Source organism: Phyllobates terribilis, unplaced genomic scaffold (assembly GCF_046119375.1).
Source record: "Phyllobates terribilis strain yellow unplaced genomic scaffold, ASM4611937v1 Scaffold_9__5_contigs__length_417890890, whole genome shotgun sequence".
In the NCBI taxonomy this organism is placed as follows: Eukaryota; Metazoa; Chordata; class Amphibia; order Anura; family Dendrobatidae; genus Phyllobates; species Phyllobates terribilis.
Window position 1 is genome coordinate 408,397,726 of NW_027362769.1, and position 25,791 is coordinate 408,423,516.

Consider the following 25,791-nt stretch of genomic DNA (forward strand, 5'->3'; position numbering starts at 1 on the left):
TGGAGATGGATTGATTTTTATTTGAATACATATAATAAGTGTAAATTGGATTAAAAATACAATCAAATTACAGATCCCGGTTATAATAAAGGTGATAGTGTCTAAAGCGTCAGCCTGTCACCCATCTACATGACCTGCCCCAGTCATACTACTGCCAGGAGGACTCAAGAACATCTGAGCAATAGCAGCCATAGGGCCCTCTCTCTACACACTGGGGATTTCATACAATCTTATGCTTTTTTTATTTGCCTTTGTTCATACATAGCAGACTTTGAGGAGATTATTTTTGCAAACTTCATAAAAAAAAAAGTGGCAAAATGTTTGCACCAAATTCTCCCTGTGTAGACGTAGCTTCTGGTGTATCTCCGATGTCCATGCTTTCTGCAAAAAACCTTTACTCTAACCATAGTCTGCTGATTTATTGTATGCACTACATATATATGGGGGACATCACATGGATCCATAATCACGTTCACCACTGTCCTCCCATCTGCACCAATGCTTCTGCCATTTTCTCGTTCTTAGTTTTTCTTGCTTTTTTTTTCTTTTCTATTTTCCATCCTTTTCATATTCTCCTGATGCTCGAACTGATCCCGCAATCTCTGTCTAGCGAATTCTCCTTGTATTCTCTCCATTCTTTCCTTATGTAATTGTCTACATTTTTGCATCCGTGCTTCCTCCTCTTGCTGCCATAGTCTAAAGGTCTGCTCCATCCGAACGTTCTCCACGTCTTTCTGTCTTCCTAGATTTGCCTCGTGAAGCTCAATTTCCCTTTGGTGAATATAATTCAGTACAAATAGCTTCCGGTCTATCAGCTCTTGATCCGCGTCCCGGCGGTCGTTGACCCGGAATTGGGCATCGCTGATGACGTCGTAGAGAAACTGGAGGACTGCCTCGTGAGTTTCCCTTTTTTTCTTTGGGTTTTTATCTGTGTAATTTTCAACTCCGAAAAACTTATCGACTCCGATGTCCCTGAACATATTTTCAACTTCAGCGTAGTTCTCGTGATTCCGGTGAGTGAGGACAACGATGGGAACGACCTCTGAAATGAAAGAATGAAAACATCAGAATTGATTACATTTACAGAGTAGAGTAAAGTAGAGTAAAGTAGAGTAGAGTAAAGTAGAGTAGAGTAGAGTAGAGTAAAGTACAGTAAAGTACAGTAGAGTCGAGCAGAGTAAAGTAGAGTAGAGTAGAGTAGAGTAGAGTAAAGTGGAGTAAAGTAGAGTAAAGTAGAGTAAAGTAGAGTAGAGTAGAGTAGAGTAGAGAAGAGTAAAGTAGAGTAAAGTAGAGTAAAGTAGAGTAGAGTAAAGTAGAGTAAAGTAGAGTAGAGTAGAGTAAAGTAGAGTAGAGTAAAGTAGAGTAGAGTAGAGTAGAGTAAAGTAGAGTAAAGTAGAGTAAAGTAGAGTAGAGTAAAGTAGAGTAAAGTAGAGTAGAGTAAAGTAGAGTAGAGTAGAGTAAAGTAGAGTAGAGTAAGGTAGAGTAGAGTAAAGTAGAGTAGAGTAAAGTAGAGTAGAGTAGAGTAAAGTAGAGTAAAGTAGAGTAGAGTAAAGTAGAGTAGAGTAAAGTAGAGTAGAGTAGAGTAAAGTAGAGTAGAGTAGAGTAGAGAAGAGTAAAGTAGAGTAGAGTAGAGTAAAGTAGAGTAGAGTAAAGAAGAGTAGAGTAGAGTAGAGTAGAGTAGAGTAGAGTAGAGAAGAGTAAAGTAGAGTAGAGTAGATTGGTGAATATTCAGTTTTTCCTCTTTCACTAATTTACAGATTTGCAATAACCGAGGAGCAGCATATAAGTCAGTGCAGCCTGAAATACTGGAGTATGGATCGGCCTTCATTGTCTCATGTGCGGCTATGGCAGCTCCATGTTCGAAAATGTGAAACGTCAGCAAAGCAAAACCTTACTAATTCGCACATCATTAAAAAAGTTGTAACATTAAAATTTATATTTATTACAGTAAAATAAAGGACAGATTACATATTACATGTAGTATTATGGGGTATACTTGTTCTTTTTGATAACAGTATGGGAAGTGCTTACCGCCTTCATCACTTCCCAGAAACCGTACAATGTTTTGTAGTGGAAGCTATAAGGAGAGGTAAATGTAATTATACATGATGTCCCACCATAACTTATATTTCATAACCCATCCTAATGATGTTTAAGTGTATAAATCACTTTACATTCACCATCTTCCCTGGTTTCCAGCACCGCTCCGGTCCTCTTCTGGCCCACGTCACCGGCAGACAGACTGGATAGTCATCCAGCGGTTTATGTGTGAACTGGACGTTGCTTTCTGAGTGTGACGTGTTTTGAGGCATCATAGGTTTACAGTAAAGGAAGCAGCTCGGCCCCACACAACAATCCCGGCGTGAGCTGGCGAAGAAGTTCTACCGTAACGACGCTGTAAACTGGAAGCGACGGTGGTCGTTAAGTATTTTAATTTATTACTCATCATTACATAGATAATTAGGATGGATCATGAGCTACATTTTGATAGGATATCTTCTGTAATTACATTCATGTGGCCATACAGCCCGTCCTACACAACATCATCCGGTCTCTGATGAAGGTGTTATCACAATGTTGAAATCTCCACCACCGCACTGTATTTATTTTGCTTACCGCGAGAATGAATTGTGCCTTTTATTTTACTGTAATGTGAGATACTTTTTTTTATTTTAGTGGATTCTTATTGGATCGGTGATTATACTTCGGTCCTGCGCTGTTCCATGGGAGGCCCATGTGTATCAGTTTTCTACTTACTTGTGGATGATGTTGTGGATCATCGAAACATGTATAATAAATGAACTGTTCATTGTCTTGCACCTTAGAATTGCCGTAATGCAGTTGTTCCTTAAACTGCCATGAATCCACTATCTAAAAAAACGGCACGTCAATTTACTTTTTTCAATATTATCTCTATCCATGTAAAATTTCATGTCCATACATTCAACATCTTGAACATTTCATGATGTAGTTGATAGACTACTGTGAATCAAACATCCAGACTGCAATATGGGCTTGGACAAGCTTCCAAACCTTAGTATGAGCTTCGGTGTAGACAGTCCATGTATGAGGGTGGAGAGGATGATGTTTCATCTCTCTGGAAAAGCCCTGTTATTTTTTATGTATTCCATTTCACTGTATTTTATGTGTTGTCCTCCTAGAGGACGGAGTTCATGTTAGTCAGGCAGGTTAGGGTTAACTGTAAGGCCAGCCCATGGTTGGGGATGAGTAATAGGAACTTGTGGGTTAGTTTCAGTTTTTAGACTTAGTTAATAGAGGAAAAAGGAAAAAGAAAAGACACCCTCAGAAAATAGGTGATCATCACTGGGTGTGTGTGGTGTGGTAAAGAAAACAGGAAGTACAGAGATAGAGAAGAAGAAACCTCATTGGTGACAGTGGTCTTCTGTAAGCCGGCAACTCGTGGGGGGAACGTTCAGTCAGGAAATTTATGAGAGTCCTTAAGTGTCACTAGGGAACGGACTAGCGTTGGCCAGGCCTTGGAAGCTGCGGGTCCGAGAAAAAGTCAGCAAGGCTGGGGTCATGCTCGGTAAGGTGACAGCCAGAATCGCATCATTACATGGTTCATGAGAAGTGGGCTAAAGAATAGTGGTCACTAAGGAAAGAACAGCTTTACGTGGCGCTCTATATAGAAAGGATGGAGGTACCAACTTAGAATGTTCATCAACCATAGAAATAAAGACTCATCAATTCTCCTCAATTTTTTCATTCTTTTTTTCTCACTTCCAATCTCGATTTCATGCCGATTTCATTACTTGCTTTCATCACAATTTTTCTATCATATCCTTTTTGGACAAACTTTTTAATCATGACTTCTTTAATCGCATGGTTATCGCTATCTTCGGAAAAAAATTCTACGCAGTCTTGTAAATTGTCCCTTTTGTGAACACTTGTGGAGCCTGATAGCTCTGCCTATCAAGCAGGTGAGTTTTATCTGTTTCCTTTGTATAAATCGTTGTTTTTTAAAAAAAGACCATTATCAATCCTGACCCTAACATCTAGAAATCTCAGTTCACTATGTTTCTCCAAAGTAGACTTGAGAAGTGGATTACGTCTATTGAGGTATGTCATGGAAAATATTAAGAATTTCTCTCTCGCTCTGAAATCCCTCTCACTCATTCCTCCCCTCCCCTATACCATTTGTCAAAGGAGCAAGAGCTTGCAATCTAGCCAGTTGCTTCTATGCAAATGGCAGTACAAAAGGAGCCACTATCTCAATTGTCCAGGCTAATTAACATACCATACAGTGAGACATGGGTGATAAATAGGCACCTGGGTAAAGAGGAAACAGCTCGTTTAAGCTTCAAAGAAATTGTGTCACACTACTCACAATAGCCAGGACAGTCCCAGTTGCAATCTCCAGACTTTTAGGCACCGACATTAAATATGGAATATCGGAAGTTCTATGATTCCAATTGTGAGGGGACACATATTTTTAGCGGCAGTGGTAGCTAAGGAACAATATGCATATTTTTCGGTATCTATACACCCCGCCGGTGAGCTATATTGCAAAAGTACAAAAATAAAGGATAGCAGCCATGCCTTGTCTGGTCTCTAATGAAAGGTAAACTCGTAATAAAAAATATGGTATCACTTGCGAACTTCTGCGATCAACCAGCGAGAAGTTGTTATGCTCGTGCCTGGACTGACTGGCGTGAGCGTGATTAGTGATCCCACTGTACCATGAACCGAGGAGTGCCTGGAGAGGCGTAACTAAGTATCAACCTGATCCGACCAAGGTCACAGTCGACTCTGTGAACCAGGGAGGAACCGAGCAGAGGGACCGGGTGCTACTCCAGGTCAGACCCCGGTCACAGCTGTTGACCCACACCGGGGAATGCAGGAACAGGCAGGTTAGCTGGTATGCAGACAGGTGGGCACTGGCAGGCATGGCTGGTATGAAGGCAGGTGGGTACTAGCAGGCACGGCTGGTATGAAGGCAGGCGGGTGCTGACAGGCACGGCTGGAATGCAGACAGGTAGAAAGTGGCAGGTATGAATGCAGGCTGGATAGGGACCAGTACAGACTGGGATACAGGAACAGAGCCGCAAGTGCGGTGGACTAGCAGAGCAAAACCGCAGGAGCGGTGAACAAGCAGAGCGGAGCAAAACCGCAGGTGCGGTAAACAAGTGGAGCAGTGCGGAACCGCCGGAACGGTGAACAAGCAGAGCAGAGCGGAACCGCAGGTGCGGTAAACAAGCTGAGCAGAGCGGAACCGCAGGTGCGGTAAACAAGCAGAGCAGAGTGGAACCGCAGGTGCGGTAAACGAGCGGAGCAGAGCGGAACCGCAGGTGCGGTAAACAAGCGGAGCAGAGCGGAACCGCAGGTGCAGTAAACAAGCAGAGCAGAAAGGAACCGCAGGTGCGGTAAACAAGCGGAGCAGAGCGGAACCGCCGGAACGGTGAACAAGCAGAGCAGAGCGGAACCGCAGGGGCAGTAAACAAGCAGAGCAGAGCGGAACCGCAGGTGCGGTAAACAAGCGGAGCAGAGCGGAACCACCGGAGCGGTAAACAAGCAGAGCAGAGCGGAACCGCAGGTGCGGTAAACAAGCGAAGCAGAGCGGAACCGCCGGAGCGGTGAGCAAGCAGAGCAGAACAGAGCAAAAGGTGAAGGCAGACAGGACAGGGCTCTGTTCACATGGAACAGACTGGAAGATAGCTAGAACACAGGAGGTAAATATGGAGGCAGGGAAACAGAACGAGCAGAACCAGATACACACAAGGTACTTACAATGAAGTAGCGAGTGGACAAAACTCACAAACAGAAGTACAGAGACAATGAGTTGGAGTTAGGTGCAGGTTCAGACACTGCAGGAAAAGAGAAGGTACAAACAAGGAAACAAACAAGAAATGGGCTAGGACACTGTTCAGACAGGAACTGAAACAAGATACAGAAATGAGCCTGGGAACTCAGCCCCCAGGGTGGCAGAAACAGACAGGTAACAGTCCTGGGTATACAGCCCCCAGGGTGGCAGAACAGACAGGTAAAAGGCCTGGGTATACAGCTCCCAGGGTGGCAGAACAGACAGGTAACAGGCCTGGGTATACAGCCCCAGGGTGGCGGAACAGACTAGATACAGGACAAGACCTGGCAATTCAGTTGCAAGGGACAAACTGAGAGAAAGTGTTGCTCAGGCACCTCCTACTGAGACATGGACAGAGCAGGTACTGGAGCAAAGAGTGCAGCATGGACTGACATGTAAGATTGCAGTCTTGCATGGTGGGAGATGGTGCACCATGCAAGCACGCCGCCAGGGATGTTACAGAAGTTATCACAGAAGTTAGAGATTTTAATAAGACCAGCCCACATGAGGTCATCACAGGGGGAGTGTGTGGGCAGGGCCCCCTCTTCGGGATAAAAGACCCAGCTGAAGATGGGTCTGGACTCATGCCGGAAGTTACATATTTTGTAAGCAGGGTCCCTTTCCATAAAGGCCAAAATTGAAGTGCTTCCAGCTAAACTGAATCGTCTCTGTGATCTGTCTAGTAAGTTCTTCTATTCATCCCTTTTATTTTGGTGTAACTGTATGTTCTGTACTGTATTGTCCCCCTTTGTAAAATCTTTTGTATATTTTTCATAAACACCGCCTCCCTTTGGATTAAATATAAAATGTAATAGTTCTGTTTCTTGTGCTTTGTAATTGTCCCTCCCCCGAAGCCATACGTCACGAGAAAGCAGGCGTCCAATCAGGCCTGTCTTGGATCTCATATTTAAAAAAAAAAAAACTGATTGGTGGTGGCAGTGAATAATATTATTTGGGGTATCATGAGGCTGTCAGTGATCGTACGGGGGCGTATACACATATTCCATGTGCTGGGATTTGGAGGTGTGTACGCCATACGCTCACTGCTCGCTTGCTGGTAACTATGTAGTGAGTAATCGGGACTGTGTACGAATCCCTGACAAATTGGTGGCAGCGGTGTTATTCTGCGGGATCCCTCTGGTGCCGTTCCTCACAATTGGTGGCAGCGGTGGGATATTGTATGATCCCTCCGGTGTCATTTCTAAACAATGTAAGTTGCAAATGCCAGAATTTCATCAAGGGATCCTGACCAGAAAATAAAGATGTCATCGACGTATCAAACCCGCATTCCTTCATCATTGGGAATGTTTGTATACAACTTAAGATGATGACGCGCTGGAGAAAGCACTGAAACCTGAACTTGTTTAATACTGTTATAGTGTCCTAAGTGAGAATAACTACTAAGTCACTGTACCCTCACTGCCCGCTCCTCTGTCCACTAATACTGAGGGGCTTCCACAATCAGTACTACAAGGCAGTGATATCTCATGTGCTGGTCACAGCTTTACATGTGGCACCGATATCAGGGTAACGTAGAAAGAAATACGGCAGAGAAACTTTCCTGGGGAAATTCACCCTTCTTTGTATCTTTTTGGGGTTAACGAGGATCTTACCTCCCAGGACACATGATGGATCTGGGTATACACGCTGGACACTTACTTGTTAGCCGTTTAGCAGTATCAAATATTTCTTTCATCTCTTCCTTTAGTCCGGGAGTTGGTGAATTTGTGACACTAAATAAAAGAGAAAGAAATCGATCAACCCATCTCAATGTTCATAAATGCAGTGTAATATTGGGGCAAAGACTACAGGCGGCAACTGCTGACATTATACGGGGTCAGAGATGGCAGTTACATATGGGACTTGGTTAGAAATTTGCCGACTTTACCAAATTTTACCCCAAAATTTGATTTTCAGCAAAAGAATTTGATACAATTTTAATACTCAAAAGCTTATAAATGCTGGGAAAATACAAAAATACACATGGGAGAGAGGAGAGAGGACCCCGCTGACCATAAGAGCTTACACTCTACAGGAGAGAGAGACAGAGAGATGACCCCACTGACCATAATAGCTTTCACTCTACAGAAGAGAGAGATGACCCCACTGATTATAAGAGCTTACACTCTACAGGAGAGAGAGAGGACTCCACTGACCATAAGAGCTTACACTCTACAGGAGAGAGAGGACCCCACTGACCATAAGAGCTTACACTCTACAGGAGAGAGAGGACCCCACTGACCATAAGAGCTTACACTCTACAGGAGAGAGAGGACCCCACTGACCATAAGAGCTTACACTCTACATGAGAGAGAGGACCCCACTGACCATAAGAGCTTACACTCTACAGAAGAGAGAGATGACCCCACTGATTATAAGAGCTTACACTCTACAGGAGAGAGAGAGGACTCCACTGACCATAAGAGCTTACACTCTACAGGAGAGAGAGGACCCCACTGACCATAAGAGCTTACACTCTACAGGAGAGAGAGGACCCCACTGACCATAAGAGCTTACACTCTACAGGAGAGAGAGGACCGCACTGACCATAAGAGCTTACACTCTACAGGAGAGAGAGAGGACCCCCTGACCATAAGAGCTTACACTCTATAGGAGAGAGACAGAGAGAGAGAGAGGAGCCCACTGACCATAAGAGCTTTCACTCTACAGGAGAGAGAGAGGACCCCACTGACCATAAGAGCTTACACTCTACAGGAGAGAGAGAGGACCCCACTGACCATAAGAGCTTACACTCTACAGGAGAGAGAGATGACCCCACTGATTATAAGAGCTTACACTCTACAGGAGAGAGAGGACCCCACTGACCATAAGAGCTTACACTCTAGAGGACAGAAAGAAGACCCCACTGACCATAAGAGCTTACACTCTACAGGAGAGAGAGGACCCCACTGACCATAAGAGCTTACACTCTACAGGAGAGAGACAGAGAGAGAGAGAGGACCCCACTGACCATAAGAGCTTACACTCTACAGGAGAGAGAGGATCCCACTGATCATAAGAGCTTATGTAGCGCCCCGAGGGCTCGGCCGCTACAGGGGTATTGCACCTCTGCCAGAGGTGTGATATTCCACTCCCAGGTAAGGATGGAGAATGGACCAGGGCTCAGTTAGCTGCATACAGCACACACACCCCATTTCCCAGGGACAGCTCAACGGTGCTCCCACTAGACAGAAGTGCAGGCACGACCGACCATGTCCCTGCTGGAGTGGGGAGGGGGGTGGAACACCCAGTGCTGTAGGAGCAGATAGGGGTTGGTTCCTGAGCGTAGGCAGGAGCCCATTGGTTGCTGGTCACCTGGGCTCATGGTCAGAGGGAGGTATAAAAGGTGGGCACCATCTTAGTTCTGGGTCAGTTCAGCCAGAGGAGAAGACAGGGAGTAGAGGCTCTGTAGGAGCTCTACTCCAGGAGGGCCTAGTGAGAGGCCGAGGAGGAGGTGAAGGGGAGCTGAGATTCTGGCTCATCTCAGCTCCAAGAGAAAGGAACAGAAAGGAACAGAAAGGAACAGAGAAAGAGAAGGAGATACAGAGAAACAGAAGGGCTCAGGAACAAGAAGGTGGAAGGGACCCTAAGAACCCACGAGAATCCAGGGTGCAGGGTCAGGCAGATTAAGGGTACCGGATCCCAAGTTGGTGGAGGAGAAACTACCCTCAGCCAAAGACTGGTCGTCGTGATCATCTATTGGTGCGACACCTCATCAAACCTGCTAGGAAGGCACCATATAGGACAGCGGAGGACGGGGCCCACGTTTAACCGCACAGGTCCGCGGCAGCTGGACAAAAGTGGGTCACTGGTGAGGCAGGCCAGAGAAAGGATTAAAGGGGGTCCTGTGCCATGCTCCTGAACTGCTTGGGAGTTGACCGAGCCCCTCACCTGGTGGACGCAGCACGGCTCGGGGGGTCACTGCTGACAGAAGTGACCCGGAACAAATGAACTGTGAGTAAAGACCCTGGACTGTAACTTGTTGTCTGTGTGCTCCTTCGCGCCTCCAGCACTACCGGTACTGGGACTCTCACCACCATCACTCCCACCATCCACTACACTGCCCTGGGGCCGCACTCTTCCCGTGGGGAGTCACACCATCCCAGCTGCATTCATCATCAGCCCCAGCGGACTGCCTTGCAGCGGCGGTTCCTAATAACCGCAATCCACGGGTGGCGTAGTCGGACATTATCTGAAGCACGTAGCAGACTACCATTGGTCTGACAACCCTGAGCCGCGGGACCGGGCCGCCACTACTACCCCCAACGTCTCCCTATTGCCCGGATCCGCGTGCCCCACGGCCCAGGGGGCGAGTCACTTACACTCTACAGGAGAGAGAGAGGACCCCACTGACCATAAGAGCTTACACTCTACAGGAGAGAGAGGACCCCACTGACCAAAAGAGCTTACATTCTACAGGAGAGAGAGGACCCCACTGACCATAAGAGCTTGCACTCTACAGGAGAGAGAGAGGACCCCACTGACCATAAGAGCTTACAGTCTACAGGAGAGAGAGGACCCCACTGACCATAAGAGCTTACACTCTACAGAAGAGAGAGAGGACCCCACTGACCATAAGAGCTTACACTCTACAGGAGGAAGAGGACCCCACTGACCATAAGAGCTTACAGTCTACAGGAGAGAGAGGACCCCACTGACCGTAAGAGCTTACGCTCTACAGGAGAGAGAGAGGACCCCACTGATCATAAGAGCTGACACTCTACAGGAGAGAGAGACGACCCACTGACCATAAGAGCTTACACTCTACAGGAGAGAGAGGACCCCACTGACCATAAGAGCTTACTCTCTACAGAAGAGAGAGGACCCCACTGACCAAAAGAGCTTACATTCTACAGGAGAGAGAGGACCCCACTGACCATAAGAGCTTGCACTCTACAGGAGAGAGAGAGGACCCCACTGACCATAAGAGCTTACAGTCTACAGGAGAGAGAGGACCCCACTGACCATAAGAGCTTACACTCTACAGAAGAGAGAGAGGACCCCACTGACCATAAGAGCTTACACTCTACAGGAGGGAGAGGACCCCACTGACCATAAGAGCTTACAGTCTACAGGAGAGAGAGGACCCCACTGACCGTAAGAGCTTACGCTCTACAGGAGAGAGAGAGGACCCCACTGATCATAAGAGCTGACACTCTACAGGAGAGAGAGACGACCCACTGACCATAAGAGCTTACACTCTACAGGAGAGAGAGGACCCCACTGACCATAAGAGCTTACTCTCTACAGAAGAGAGAGGACCCCACTGACCATAAGAGCTTACATTATACAGGAGAGAGAGGATCCCACTGACCACAAGAGCTTACACTCTACAGGAGAGAGATAGGACCCCACTGACCATAAGAGCTTACACTCTACAGGAGAGAGAGAGGACACCACTGACCATAAGAGCTTACACTCTACAGGAGAGAGAGAAGACTCTGCTGACCATAAAAGCTTATACTCTACAGGAGAGAGAGAGAGGAGCCCACTGACCATAAGAGCTTGCACTCTACAGGAGAGAGAGGACCCCACTGACCATAAGAGCTTACACTCTACAGGAGAGAGAGAGGACCCCACTGACCATAAGAGCTTATGACGCGCCCCCTGGGACATATTCCTTTTTGAGGGGAATACCCGGCACCGGATCAGATGGGGGGGGTTGTAGTCTCCGAGCGGCTGTGACCCGGTCCCGTGCCCAGGGCGTCAAGCTAAGTGTTATGTGGCAGTCCTACAGATGTTATTAAAGTTCTTTTGTGTCGACTACGCCACCCGTTGTGATGCGGTCACTGTGGCCGCCGCTGCAGCAGGGTCCGCTGAGGCTGATGGTGGATGTGCAGCTTGGTGGGATAACCCCCAACGGGAGGGGTATAGCCTCAGAGGGGACAGGCGCAGAGGATGGGGGTTGTGGTGGTGCGGTGCAGCCGGCAATGAAGACAGACTCGGGTTGTGCAGTTAAGGGTGTTTACTTACTGCTGCTGTTGTACTGGTCACTCCAGCTGCTAGTGACCACCCGAGCCGTGCTGCGTCCACCAGGTCCTGGATCCAGCCAACCCCCAAACAAGTCCGGAGCGTGGCCCTGAGCTCTCCCTCTGTCCTTTCTTCAGCCGTCCCCACCAGTGATTCACCTAGGTCCAGCTCCCTCGGGCCTTCTGTTGGGACACCCTTGGCCTTGGGTTCCCTGACCCTTCATGTGGTGTGCCTTCGGGGTGAATGTGGTGGGTGACCGTGACAGACACTGCCCACGGTCTCCGGTCTCTGGCTGGGGTGTGCTTTCTGCCCCCACCAGTTTGGGTTCCGGTACCCTCTTGCTGACTCCTCACCCGGTGCTCTAATTTGGGTTCTTGGGTCCCTTCAGTCTTCCCCCTCTGGGTCTTTCTCTGCTCCACTCTCTCTCCAGGGCTGCTGTTTCCTTCTCTCTCCTCTCCAACTGACTTGTTCTCAGCGTCTGACCCTGATCTAAGTTGGTGCCCTCCTTATATATCCCTCTATGTGTGAGCTCAGGTGACCAGCACCCAATGAGCTCCTATCACTACCCAGACTGCTCCCCCTATCTGCCCCTACACTACATGGGATGTACCACCCCCCTCCCACTCCAGCCAGGGACAGGCTCGGTTGTACCTGCACATTTCTAAGTGGGAGTACCGTCGGCCTGCTCCTCTGGAATGGGATGTGTGTAGTGCATGCAGTCTATCTGAGCTCAGTTCCACACTCCTTCCTTACCCGGGAGTGGAATATCACACCTCTGGGTTGAGGTGCAATACCCCTGTAGCAGCCGAATCCTCAGGGTGCCACATTTACACTCTACAGGAGAGAGAGGACCCCACTGACCATAAGAGCTTACACTCTACAGGAGAGAGAGGACCCCACTGACCGTAAGAGCTTACGCTCTACAGGAGAGAGAGAGGACCCCACTGATCATAAGAGCTGACACTCTACAGGAGAGAGAGACGACCCACTGACCATAAGAGCTTACACTCTACAGGAGAGAGAGGACCCCACTGACCATAAGAGCTTACTCTCTACAGAAGAGAGAGGACCCCACTGACCATAAGAGCTTACATTATACAGGAGAGAGAGGATCCCACTGACCACAAGAGCTTACACTCTACAGGAGAGAGATAGGACCCCACTGACCATAAGAGCTTACACTCTACAGGAGAGAGAGAGGACACCACTGACCATAAGAGCTTACACTCTACAGGAGAGAGAGAAGACTCTGCTGACCATAAAAGCTTATACTCTACAGGAGAGAGAGAGAGGAGCCCACTGACCATAAGAGCTTGCACTCTACAGGAGAGAGAGGACCCCACTGACCATAAGAGCTTAAACTCTACAGGAGAGAGCGGACCCCACTGACCATAAGAGCTTACACTCTACAGGAGAGAGAGGACCCCACTGACCATAAGAGCTTACACTCTACAGGAGAGAGAGGACCCCACTGACCATAAGAGCTTACACTCTACAGGAGAGAGAGGACCACAATGACCATAAGAGCTTACACTCTACAGGAGATTTACCCAGTGACTCTGCCGTACAGTGTGTGCTACACTGGGAGCCGCTGGTCTCTGCTAGCCGATGTACTAGCCACCACTATACAATCTATGGTGATCTGTAAGGCGTCATAGTTGCATTATGGAGGAGCTCGAGCAGCAGTGCACTTTCATGTTTGCTTGCTTTCTGGTGTGGGGGGGGGATGATTTTATTTCTTTTTACAAACTTCAAATGAAATATTAATGTGATCGAATTTATGTAAAAACATGAATTTCTGTAAAACTCAACTCCAACTTCACCCTCCGCAGATCATTCTGCTCATCTCTAGTTCATGTACCTTAGAGAGTCCATATGTCTCACTGCCTCATACATTAACCCCAGTTCACATGGGAGGTTGGCGGCTCTGGGGCAGATTTTGCTGTTGTCCCTTTCTCAATCGATACATCTAGCAGATACTAAATATATACAGTAAGGAAAATAAGTATTTTATTCTCTGCAGATTTTGCAAGTTTTCCCACCTACACAGAATGGAGAGGTCTGTAATTTTATCATAGGTCTCTTCACCTGTGAGGGACAAACTCTAAAAATAAAAAACAGAAACTCCCATTGTACGATTTTTGCATAATTAATTTGCACTTTATTGCATGAAATAAGTATTTGATCACCGACCAACCGGCAAGAATTCTGGCTCTCACAGACCTGTAAGTTTTTCTTTAAGAAGCCCTCCTACTCTGCACTCATTACCTGTATTAACTGCACCTGTTTGAACTCGTTACCTGTATAAAAGACACCTGTCAACATCATACTGATCACACTCCAACCTCTCCACCATGGCCAAGACCAAAGAGTTGTCTAAGGACACCAGGGACAAAATTGTAGACATGCAGAAGGCTGGGATGGGCAACAGGACAATAGGCAAGCAACTGGGTGAGAAGGCACAATTATTAGGAAATGGAAGAAACACAAGATGACTGTCAATCTTCTTCGGTCTGGGGATCAATGCAAGATCTGCAGGGCACGCAAGGTCCCCCTGCTCATGCCAATACATGTCCAGGCCCATTTGAAGTTCGTCAATGACCATCTGGATGATCCAGAGGAGGCATGGGAGAAGGTCATGTCGTCAGATGAGACCAAAATTGAACTTTTTGTTATCAACTCCACTGGCCGTGTTTGAAGGAAGAAGAAGGACGAGTATAGCCACAAGAACACCATCCCAACCATGAAGCATGCTAGGGGAAACATTATACTTCGGGGGTGCTTTTCTGCAAATGGTACAGGATTACTGCACTGTATTGAAGGAAGGATTAATGGGGTCATGTATCACGAGATCCAAGATCATTGAAGATGGGTCGTGGTTGGGTCTTCCAGCAAGACAATGACACGAAACACACATACAGGGCAACTAAGGAGCGCCTCCGTAAGAAGCATTTCAAGGTCCTGTAGTGGCCTAGCCAGTCTCCAGACCTGAACCCAATAGAAAATCTTTGGAGGGAGCTGAAGCTCAATGTTGCCCAGCGACAGCCTCAAAACCTGAAAGATCTGGAGAAGATCTGTATGGAGGAGGGGGCCAAAATCCCTGCTGCAGTGTGTGTGACGCGCCCCCTGGGCCTGTGTTGTGCAGGGGAACCCGGAACCGGGCCTGTTGTAGAATGCTGGGGGTTGTAGTCTCCGTGTGGCGGTGACCCGGTCCGTGCCCAGGGTGGTCAAACCAGTGGCAGTCTTAATGTATAGCAAATGTCCGACTACGCCACCCGTGGATTGCGGTCAGTGGGGACCGCCGCTGCGCTGCCGACCGCTGAGGCTGATGTTGTTTGCGCAGCCGAGTATGGGATAACTCCCCACGGGAGAAGTATTGCCTCAGGGCAGCTAATGTGAGAGATGATGGGAGTGATGGTGTGAGGGTCCCAGTGCTAATGGTGCTGGTGCGGCAAGGAATCACAGAGACGTGAGTTGCAGTTCAGGGTCTTTACTGATGGTACAAGGCAGACCCTCCCGGGAGTACTGGCTAGTATAAGGGGCCTGGTCAGTCTGCGAGCAAGCAGGAGTTCCCCTGGCCAGGTGGAGTTGTAGGCCTCCCCGTTTATCTGCACTCTTCCTGGCTACCTTGCTGTCAGCGGTTACAAGTAGCCCACGTCCCTGAGTATATCGTGTGGTGCTCACCCGTATGGCTGGTGACTTGGGGCCTTCTGTTAGCCTCCGCTCCTGGATGGCGGCGCTGGTCCCTTCTTTGTGACTGAGCCTCCGGGCTTCTATGGCCAGAGGACCTGGAATCCCCTGCCGGTTGGTTTCTGCTGCTGGGTATATATCAGTCCCCACAGCCTCGGACTCCTGTGTCCGGTTTTAGTAACTTCAGCCAGGGCGAGCTATATCTCTGCTCACAGCCCCTGGCCTTCAGCTGCTGCTCCTACAGAGCTCCTGTTCTCACTTTCCCTCTCCAGGCTCTGTCTGCTTGTTCTGCAGGCTCTGTCTCCTCTAATCCCGCCCCAGACCCAGTTTTTAAGGGCAGATTCCTCCCCTCCCAGGTCTGGGCGGGCAGTGTTGCATGCTTAGGGCTTCCTGACCAGAGAAACCTCCCACTTGCTCTCAGACATAATATCTCTATTACTGTGGCAACCAGACCCCTGGGGTGTCACATGTGCAAACCTGGTCAAGATCTACAGGAAACATCTGACCTCTGTAATTGTAACAAAGGTTTCTGTGCCAAATATTAAGTTCTGTTTTTCTATTGTATCAAATACTTATTTCATGCAATAAAATGCAAATTAATTCTGTAACAATCCTACAATGTGATTTTCTGGATTTTATTTTAAGTTTCGGTCTTTCACAATTGAAGTGACCTATGGAGGTTGGCGGCTCTAGTACAGATTTTGCTATTGGATCTTTCTAAACTGAAACATGTAGCAGCTACTGAATATATATAAGAAATGTCTGATCAGTGAGATATGGATCATATATGGTGAGAAGAGCTCCTACCTGTACACGAATATAGGAGCAATGAAATCAGAGGCTTTCACATGGGGCTCGGCCTCCACAATCCTGTTCACCACCTCAAATCCTTTGCTCCAATCCACCGACTTGTCCACGGGCAGCAAGTTTGCTGAAAAGTTACATTTAGGCATCAAATAAGTGATGAAAACTATAAATTATAGAATCAACAGGAATTTAATTAGTCATCATTTTCTTTTTTTCAGTTACTTTTGATATAAAGTGGACGGTCTCATGACGAGTGGCCACCGCTCCTGTCATTGAGGCCACTGCAACAGTCAGAACCGAGGATCGGGGGGACCCTCATTCTGGACAATGATGCACCTGCATCTATTAAACATAAGAAAAAATGTGTGTTGCAATCCCTATATAAATTATCTGTCTAAGAAGCTTTCATTTTCGAGCAGCAACGAATTATTCCGTATTTGCCAGTAAGGCTATGTTCACACATCATGGTTTATTCAGCGTTTTTTATGCCAATTTTCAGCTGCGTTTTACAATACCTGCAAAGTCTATGAGATTCCAGAAATGTCATGCACACATAAGGTTTTTTTTTTTAAGGATTTTATGCCTTGCATGGTTTTTTGCATGTCACTTCTTTCAGAGTTTTTTCAGCGTTTTTCACCCATTAGAAGTAATGAGTGGTGAAAAAATGCCTAGTGTGAACATAGCTATCAGGTTCTGCTGCGTTTTTAGTAAAAAGAAAGCAAGTACAGGGTATGTGAAACCAATTTATTTTTGTGATTTTACCATCTTGTCTTGGTCAACTGAGATGGCAGTTTGGATTATACAGTTAAATTAAAATAGTGATGTGTAAGTGTAAATGACGCGCCCCCTGGGACATATTCCTTTTTGAGGGGAATACCCGGCACCGGATCAGATGGGGGGTTGTAGTCTCCGAGCGGCTGTGACCCGGCCCGTGCCCAGGGCGTCAAGCTCAGTGTGATGTGGCAGTCCTACAGATGTTATTAAGAGTTCTTTTGTGTCGACTACGCCACCCGTTGTGATGCGGTCACTGTGGCCGCCGCTGCAGCAGGGTCCGCTGAGGCTGATGGTGGGTGCGCAGCTTGGTGAGATAACCCCCAACGGGAGGGGTATAGCCTCAGAGGGGACAGGCGCAGAGGATGGGGGTTGTGGTGGTGTAGTGCAGACGGCAGTGAAGACAGTCGGGTTGTGCAGTTAAGGGTGTTTACTTACTGCAGATGTTGTACTGGTCACTCCAGCTGCTAGTGACCACCCGAGCCGTGCTGCGTCCACCAGGTCCTGGATCCAGCCAACCCCCAAACAAGTCCGGAGCGTGGCCCTGAGCTCTCTTTCTGTCCCGTTCTCTGGCCGTCCCCACCAGTAATCCACCTAGGTCCAGCTCCCTCGGGCCTTCTGTTGGGACACCCTTGGCCCTGGGTTCCCTGACCCTTCATGTGGTGTGCCTTCGGGGTGGATGTGATGGGTGACCGTGGCAGACGCTGCCCACGGTCTCCGGTCTCTGGCTGGGGAATGTTTTTACCCCCACCAGCTTGGGTTCCGGTACCCTGATGTCGACTCTTCACCCGGTGCTTTTAGTTGGGATCTCAGAGTCCTTCTCTTCTGTGCTCTGGGTCTCTCTCTTTTCTCCTCTCTCACTCTGGGTCTTTGTCTTTCTTCTCTCCTCTGCTCCTGACTTGTTCTCTGCAGCTGACTCTCTGCATCTGACCCTCTGCATCTGACCCTGTTCTTAGTTGGTGCCCACCTTATATACACCCTCTATGTGTGAGCTCAGGTGACCAGCACCCAATGAGCTCCTAACTTTACCCAGGCTGCTCCCCCTATCTGCCCCTACACTACTTGGGATGTACCACCCCCCTCCCACTCCAGCCAGGAACAGACTCGGTCGTACCTGCACATTTCTAAGTGGGAGTACCGTCGGCCTGTTCCTCGGAAATGGGATGTATGTAGTGCATGCAGCCTACCGAGCTCAGTTCCACACTCCTTCCTTACCCGGGAGTGGAATATCACACCTCTGGGTTGAGGTGCAATACCCCTGTAGCAGCCGAATCCTCAGGGTGCTACATTCCCCCCTGGTAAATCACAGCACGTCCTCGGGCTGTAAAGACAAAAACACCAAAACATACAATTTTTTTTTTTTTTTTTCATAAACATATAAAACATTATATATATATAAAACTTTTCATATAAACATTCTCGTCGTCTCTTGTTTCAGGTTCCTCCTCCGGACACTGTGCAACGTGTGTCCGGGAAAAGTGCGACAGTCTCTTAGAAAAACTGGTTTTCCTATAAAACCGGTAGGGGGCGCTTTAGGAAGCGCAACTATATACAGGGGAAGTTGGCCGCTCTCAGTCCTCGGCCAGGTAGAGGGAAGGGAATGGCTGCTCACAGTCCTCAGCCTGTGGGATGAAGGGGTTAACGGGTAAACAGTTCACTCAGCTGGTCCCAACGGGGACTATGTATATATGTATCAACAGTTTCTTTGGTACCCGGTCGGGTAACTATTTACATCACTGCTCTGCCGCACTCAACGGCGTCTTCCTCCTGCTCTTTGCTTATAGCTGGTTGTTACTTCAGACCCGTCCGGGTCCTCTTGCTCCTCCTCCCCGCACTGCAACTCCTCCTCCGTCAGGCGGTGTACGTGGAGGGCGTAAGGTCCTTTGGCACACTTGTGCCGGGTAAAGGTGACCTCGTCTCCGACGTAGAGGTCACGACCTCTGTGCCCCTCCGGCAGATGGGACTCCACGTCTCTGCGCGTGACAAAGACGTCGCCGGGGGTGTTGTTGTCTCGAATGAAGCCCCACCCATGCTGCAGGTTAAACTTTATTACAGTCCCGGTGGTACGGGGACTGTGCGCTGCACGGGGGTCCCTCCTGGTCCGGCTCTTCTGCTCGGCGCTCCTTATTTGGGCTTGCTGTTCCCGGACCCGCCTCTCTCTCCGCTCCCTCGCAAACTCTTCGAGCTGCTGTCGGCAACACTCAGCGCGCTCTGCTGCAGCTGCCCTAGTTTCCTGAGTGAACCCCATTAGATCTTCTCCGGTGGGGTCCCACTCAAACTGTGCTTCCGCTAGCGGGGGCGAGATCCGTGCCACGGGCTTCGGAGCCGGAATCAGGGGTGCACACATGGCCCCAACCCTCCTCTGATGCTCCAGTTCGTAATACTTCTGGGGCCAGATGAAAGGCTGCCCGTCCGGCCACGTGTGCTGGGCAAACAAGTCCTCTCCCAGACGCGGCACCCTTGGTTTTACGGGTGCGGGCGCGGTGGTGGTGGCGCCCGGGTTGCCCAGGCCTTGCGGCCAGGCCTGGGGCACCTGGAAGGTGAAGGGCACCGTTAGGACGGCGGCGCCCTGGGCTACCTGGCCTTGCGACCAGGCCGGAGGCTCCGCGGAGGTAGGGGGCGCTGTTGGTGATGCGACGCCCGGGAATTCTAGGCCCTGCGACCAGGCTGGTGGTACTTCCTGCTTGGTCACGCTCGGGGTCGAGGCGTGTGACGTCACAGGGGTCGCGGCGGCTTCCGGTTGGGGCCTAGTCTGCGTCGGTGACATGGCGTTTTCGGGCACAGCAGGGGGACTTTCGGGCTCTGCGACGGGGAGCTGGGGCAGGTAAGCGGTGTCACGGCTTGGGGTATAGGCGTCCCCTTTACCTGCCTCCATGCGTTCGGCTCCCTCCTCGGCGCCGTCTCCGGCCTTGGGTCCTCCCGCGCCATCCTCAGAGGCGGTCTGCTTCCTCATCTCGGCTGGCGTGCTCCGGGTCTTGGTTTCAGCTTGCGTCTTGGTTTCAGCTTGCTGGGCCATCTCCCGGCTCCATTCCGCCAATATCTCGCGCTATACCCGGGCCATCCTCCGTGCGAGGCCCTCCAGGGCAGTCTGTGCACACTCCCGGTCTCGGGGGAGCTGTGCAAGGACCTCCACTAGGCCTAGTGGGGTCGTGGTGTCCAGCAGGCTCCTGACCAACGGGTCGGTGCTGCTCTGCTCTTCTTCCAGCAGGCTCCTGGCCAGCGGGCCGGTGCTGCTCTGCTCTCTGGACATCTCCGGGTGAGCTTCTCTGCTACTCCTCGTTAGACCTCTTGCCTCCGGGTGCGCTCGCTCCAGACTGCTCCAGGCGGCACCCATCTTTGTTCTTTTCTTTCGTCTCCTCCCACTTCGAGGGCGGTCCCGGGGCAACTCGGTGACTGTCAGCTCCAGGGGTAGTTCTTTCACGCTGACAGACACCTCCAGCATCACAGTCTCTGTTGGTGGGGGCGGTTTCCACTTTTGGCGCCATTTTCTGTCCTGGCCCACGATGGGAGGCGGCCTCTTGCCCTCCTTTGGCACGCCCATAATGGCGTCCGCTGCTCTTCCAAGGCGGGAAATCTTCGGATTTGGCGGGAAGCGTCGCCCAGTGGCGGGAAACTCTGCAGATGGCGGGAACAAGCTGGAAATGGCGGACAATCGGCGGGAAACGACTGGTGATGGAGTCCGATGGCGTGGACCCTCCGGAACCGGCGGGAGACTTCTTTCTGAGGTAAACTTGCACTTTTCTTCAGGCACGCAGTACCCGGGTGTTGCGGGCACGTAATCCTGCCGACTACGCCAAAGTTGACGCGCCCCCTGGGACATATTCCTTTTTGAGGGGAATACCCGGCACCGGATCAGATGGGGGGTTGTAGTCTCCGAGCGGCTGTGACCCGGCCCGTGCCCAGGGCGTCAAGCTCAGTGTGATGTGGCAGTCCTACAGATGTTATTAAGAGTTCTTTTGTGTCGACTACGCCACCCGTTGTGATGCGGTCACTGTGGCCGCCGCTGCAGCAGGGTCCGCTGAGGCTGATTGTGGGTGCGCAGCTTGGTGAGATAACCCCCAACGGGAGGGGTATAGCCTCAGAGGGGACAGGCGCAGAGGATGGGGGTTGTGGTGGTGTAGTGCAGACGGCAGTGAAGACAGAGTCGGGTTGTGCAGTTAAGGGTGTTTACTTACTGCAGATGTTGTACTGGTCACTCCAGATGCTAGTGACCACCCGAGCCGTGCTGCGTCCACCAGGTCCTGGATCCAGCCAACCCCCAAACAAGTCCGGAGCGTGGCCCTGAGCTCTCTTTCTGTCCCGTTCTCTGGCCGTCCCCACCAGTAATCCACCTAGGTCCAGCTCCCTCGGGCCTTCTGTTGGGACACCCTTGGCCCTGGGTTCCCTGACCCTTCATGTGGTGTGCCTTCGGGGTGGATGTGATGGGTGACCGTGGCAGACGCTGCCCACGGTCTCCGGTCTCTGGCTGGGGAATGTTTTTACCCCCACCAGCTTGGGTTCCGGTACCCTGATGTCGACTCTTCACCCGGTGCTTTTAGTTGGGATCTCAGAGTCCTTCTCTTCTGTGCTCTGGGTCTCTCTCTTTTCTCCTCTCTCACTCTGGGTCTTTGTCTTTCTTCTCTCCTCTGCTCCTGACTTGTTCTCTGCAGCTGACTCTCTGCATCTGACCCTCTGCATCTGACCCTGTTCTTAGTTGGTGCCCACCTTATATACACCCTCTATGTGTGAGCTCAGGTGACCAGCACCCAATGAGCTCCTAACTTTACCCAGGCTGCTCCCCCTATCTGCCCCTACACTACTTGGGATGTACCACCCCCCTCCCACTCCAGCCAGGAACAGACTCGGTCGTACCTGCACATTTCTAAGTGGGAGTACCGTCGGCCTGTTCCTCGGAAATGGGATGTATGTAGTGCATGCAGCCTACCGAGCTCAGTTCCACACTCCTTCCTTACCCGGGAGTGGAATATCACACCTCTGGGTTGAGGTGCAATACCCCTGTAGCAGCCGAATCCTCAGGGTGCTACATAAACATTGAACAATACCTGTGGCCCAGGGAGGTGTGAAACTGAACAATGACTGAGCAATTCAATGGCAGACCATAGTGTGAAAATAAATAGTGTCCTTGATTTTACCATCTTGTCTTGGTCACCTGAGATGGCAGTATGGATTATACAGTTAAATTAAAATAGTGATGTGTAAGTGTAAACATTGAACAATACCTGTGGCCCAGGGAGGTGTGAAACTGAACAATGACTGAGCAATTCAATGGCAGACCATAGTGTGAAAATTAATAGTGTCCTGCAAACTCAATTCACTGCCAATGTCTTAGGTAAACTATTCCTGAAAAAAATCACCTCCCCACTGTTACATTTGAAATTCTGGTTAATATGGTGTCACATATGTCATGCATTGGTGACCTGTGTTCATGCTTCTGTGGTGGAAGCAAAGCTGAACTTTGGGATCTTGAAAAACGCAGCAAAATAACAAGCAAAATCCTGAACAAACCTTCCTGGCTAAGATCAGGTTTTGCTACAGAACATTAACGCAGAAAAAAACATGATATGTGAACACAGGCCTAGCCTAAGACTTCATTAAGAATTCATTAAATCTTCTTATTTACTAGAAATCATGGCGAGTTCTCAAGCTTTAGCCCGATCAGGAATTCAGGATGTAATAATTCTCAAAGCCTCATCCCTAGAATGCCCTCTGATCATGGTGGGACTGGACCAGCAGATGAGACCTAGTGGTTGCCCAAGGTCTAACCCAAAAAGGAACTCCATGATGGGGTCTGACACTATTTCTCTTACCTTACATCTGATTCTTGGGTGCCCTAAGAATCTCGGCTAGTCTGATATTGGGCGACACTGGCAGTAAGGTATCTGCCATGATCAGGAGTAACTCCAGTCAACTGCATCTGATAACATTGTGGATTACAGTTAAATTAGACAAAATGTTCAATTGGGGGAGGAAGGTTGAACTTGATGGACCGGGGGCTTTAGCCAATCTACGTAACTATGCAACAGTATATACGGAAGTCTCATCTTTTCTGTATCTGTTCTATATAACTCAGGCTACAAGATGCGTCTATGCTGTCTACTTTCCATCATGGAAAAATGTGACAAATTAGCTAAATGCAGCCATCCATGCCCTGACTATATAAGTGTGCTCTGAGTCTATAGAGAAAGGTGATCATTGACGGTAATGTACAAGACACCTCCATACTGTTATGACCTGCAACATGAACTAAGGAAAGATAGGGGAAAGCTGTCCCTACAGTAAGACTAAGCTGAATCCCTACGATGTAGCGGGCAGCCTGTTCCTTGTGAACAGACCCGCCTTAGTCCTCGGCTAGTCTGAACGAAGACCTATAGCATAAGGGGAGGGGTCCCTAAATGAACTAAGGACTGGGACAAAAATGGGACACCTCCTAAACAGAAGTTGTTGCAGAGCACAAAAGACAAACTGACAAAAAGTACTAAAGGTCCCAGAGGACCAAGCGAACTGACAGAGATAGGCACCGAAGCACCTGGCTAGAGAGACAGTAAAACACTGAAGTCCAGCACAGCCAAAAGGGCGGAGCTGGAATATAAAGGCAGATGGTCACGTGACCGCAAAACACAAGATGGAAAAAACAAACAGGAGGGTTCTAACACATACATTCACTCGCTGAACACATACAGTATGGCCCCAGGAATTCTAATAGGTAACACAATCCATGGAGAAAGCAGTGACAATGTCCAGGAGAACGTGAGTAAGAAGCTAGGTCTTCCCTCGCACCTTCCTGTTGTTTCGTTCTTACCAAGTTGGGCGAAGATCTCCCCAGTTTCATACGTGTTCATTTTGGAGCAGCCCCTGTTATCGACCAGGACAATGTTCTCGGTGAGCGGGTAAGTCAACCTCTCCGTCGTGTGACCCTCGTCTGCACCTGCTGCATTCGCATGATTTTTGTAGTCACTGTTGGACCAGACACACATCGCGGTGTTGATAAATGATGACTTCCCATGGCCGAGGTACCCGAACAGCTGCAGGAGGATTCTCTGAAAACCCTGGTTGCCCCTTTTACATTTGTCAAACGTAAACTCTCTAATCTTCTTCCTCCGTTCTTCATCCTCCATGGCTGATGAGATGTCTGCACCTTCAACGCTCTGCACTCAGAATAAACCATCAAGATGTTCGGCCAAAGTCTTATTTTTACAGCCTCTTATTTGTGACTGTTTCTTCAGACCTTATCTACACATAGTTTCGTTCCTGATTTTTTTCCCCCTAAGCCGGTACTTCAGGTAGATTGAAAACAAGGGGTCAATGTATAATTTCTTACCTGATTATGTTTCTACTTCCTTATAGCTTCTTACAAGATAGTGATGAGAAAATAATACAGTCTTAGCAATTTTCTCTTAGGAGGAGGATCGATTATATTTCATTGAGATGGTGGATACTTTACTGACCTACAATCAGTCCACATTTTTTCTTAATAGACCTCTGAAGCGAATAACTGGAGTGTCACAGATTGCTGTCCCTGTTCTGCAGAGTAGGGGGGTCTTACGTAGAAAAGTACCAAAATGCAAGAAATATAAAGAAATCAAAATATGTCTCATTATGAGCCTAATGAGTGGTCCTCTTCTTCAATAGGTGGTCTTTCAGAGTATATTACATCAACTATAGCTTGATACTGTAGCATACCATCAGGAAGGAAAATGACAAAAACCCTCAGAAAACCTAAAATAGTTCAAACTTTCCAAATTTGTTACTACAAGACGTGTTTGGGAGCCATTTGTTTACATCGGTTACATGTAAAGCCAGTGAGAAGACCCAAAGACCTCTGCCAAACAGAATAGACAATGACCATTGGGAAGAGGAACCGAGCAAGAAACCAAACCAGGAACGACGACGGAAGCTTCAGGTTATAAAGTAGTCGTTTAATTAAAGTCCTTGTGTAGAAGCAGAACTTCCAGGACCAGGTGTATTCTTATGTCTCTTCTTCGGTGGGAGGACACACGTTATTTAGGAGGCTTACCGTATTTTCAGTAGTCCTGTCCACAGCTTCAGTCTTCTAGAACGTGTTTTATTTTATTTTATTTTTTTGTTGATACGTTAATATTGCAAAACTAGTAACGCAGTAAATCCTCACCCCCCTCCAATTTAGCGCCATAAGCCACCATTTATTGTCCTATTCTCCCCAGATCTCACCGCCGGCGGGTCCAGCAGATTATGTCTGTGGTTCTCTTCTGATTGCCGAAGTGACGTCTTCCTATTAGTGTTCAATAGAGATGAGAGAAACTGTTTGATGCAAATTGATTATTTTCTGTAAAATGTAAGGATATCAGATTTTCTGCCATTTTTTCTGAATTGTATTGAGCTGGGAAAGATCTCAGAAATGAAGAAAGCAACCGGCAGCACTCTATCAAACAGACGCAAAGTCGAAAGCTCCAAGGAACCCACTTGAAGGTAATCCAGTAAGTGGTAAGAGACAGCGTCCAAGTCCCCGGTGAAAATGTAAAACAAAATGTATTCTGCCATATAAAAGGTAACAACGTTTCGACCTATCAAAAAGGTCTTTATCAAGTACTGAGCACTCGACTGTTTGTTAGGATCACCAGGTGAGGTGAATTCTGGAAGCCTCAAGTGCAAGAGGCACATGGACCACGGACGTTGGTGCAGCAGGCAGAGAAGCATGGGGAGAGTTGGCACATTGGAGACAGCAGGAGACAGATGTAGAGAGGACGGAGGCAAGT

General features: G+C 48.8%; 1 protein-coding gene across 1 annotated transcript; it reads right to left on the reverse strand.

Moving 5' to 3' along the window:
• On the reverse strand, nt 1–24,250 carry LOC141162654 (uncharacterized). The gene is made up of 4 exons (XM_073648986.1): nt 23,859–24,250; nt 16,289–16,412; nt 7,481–7,554; nt 1–1,042 (listed from the first exon to the last, which is right to left on the reverse strand). Exons 1-4 carry the CDS (start codon nt 24,172–24,174, stop codon nt 522–524), a joined length of 1,035 nt encoding a protein of 344 aa, XP_073505087.1. The 5' UTR covers nt 24,175–24,250; the 3' UTR covers nt 1–521.
• Nucleotides 24,251–25,791: the final 1,541 nt, after the last annotated feature.

Coding starts and splice junctions, on each gene's coding strand:
- LOC141162654 (XM_073648986.1), bottom strand. CDS start 24,174: ATGGAGGATGAAGAACGGAGGAAGAAGATTAGAGAGTTTACGTTTGAC. Junction 16,413..23,858: donor GGAGATCTTCGCCCAACTTG/GTAAGAACGAAA, acceptor GTAACTTTTCAG/CAAACTTGCTGCCCGTGGAC. Junction 1,043..7,480: donor TACTGCTAAACGGCTAACAA/GTAAGTGTCCAG, acceptor CTTTCATTTCAG/AGGTCGTTCCCATCGTTGTC.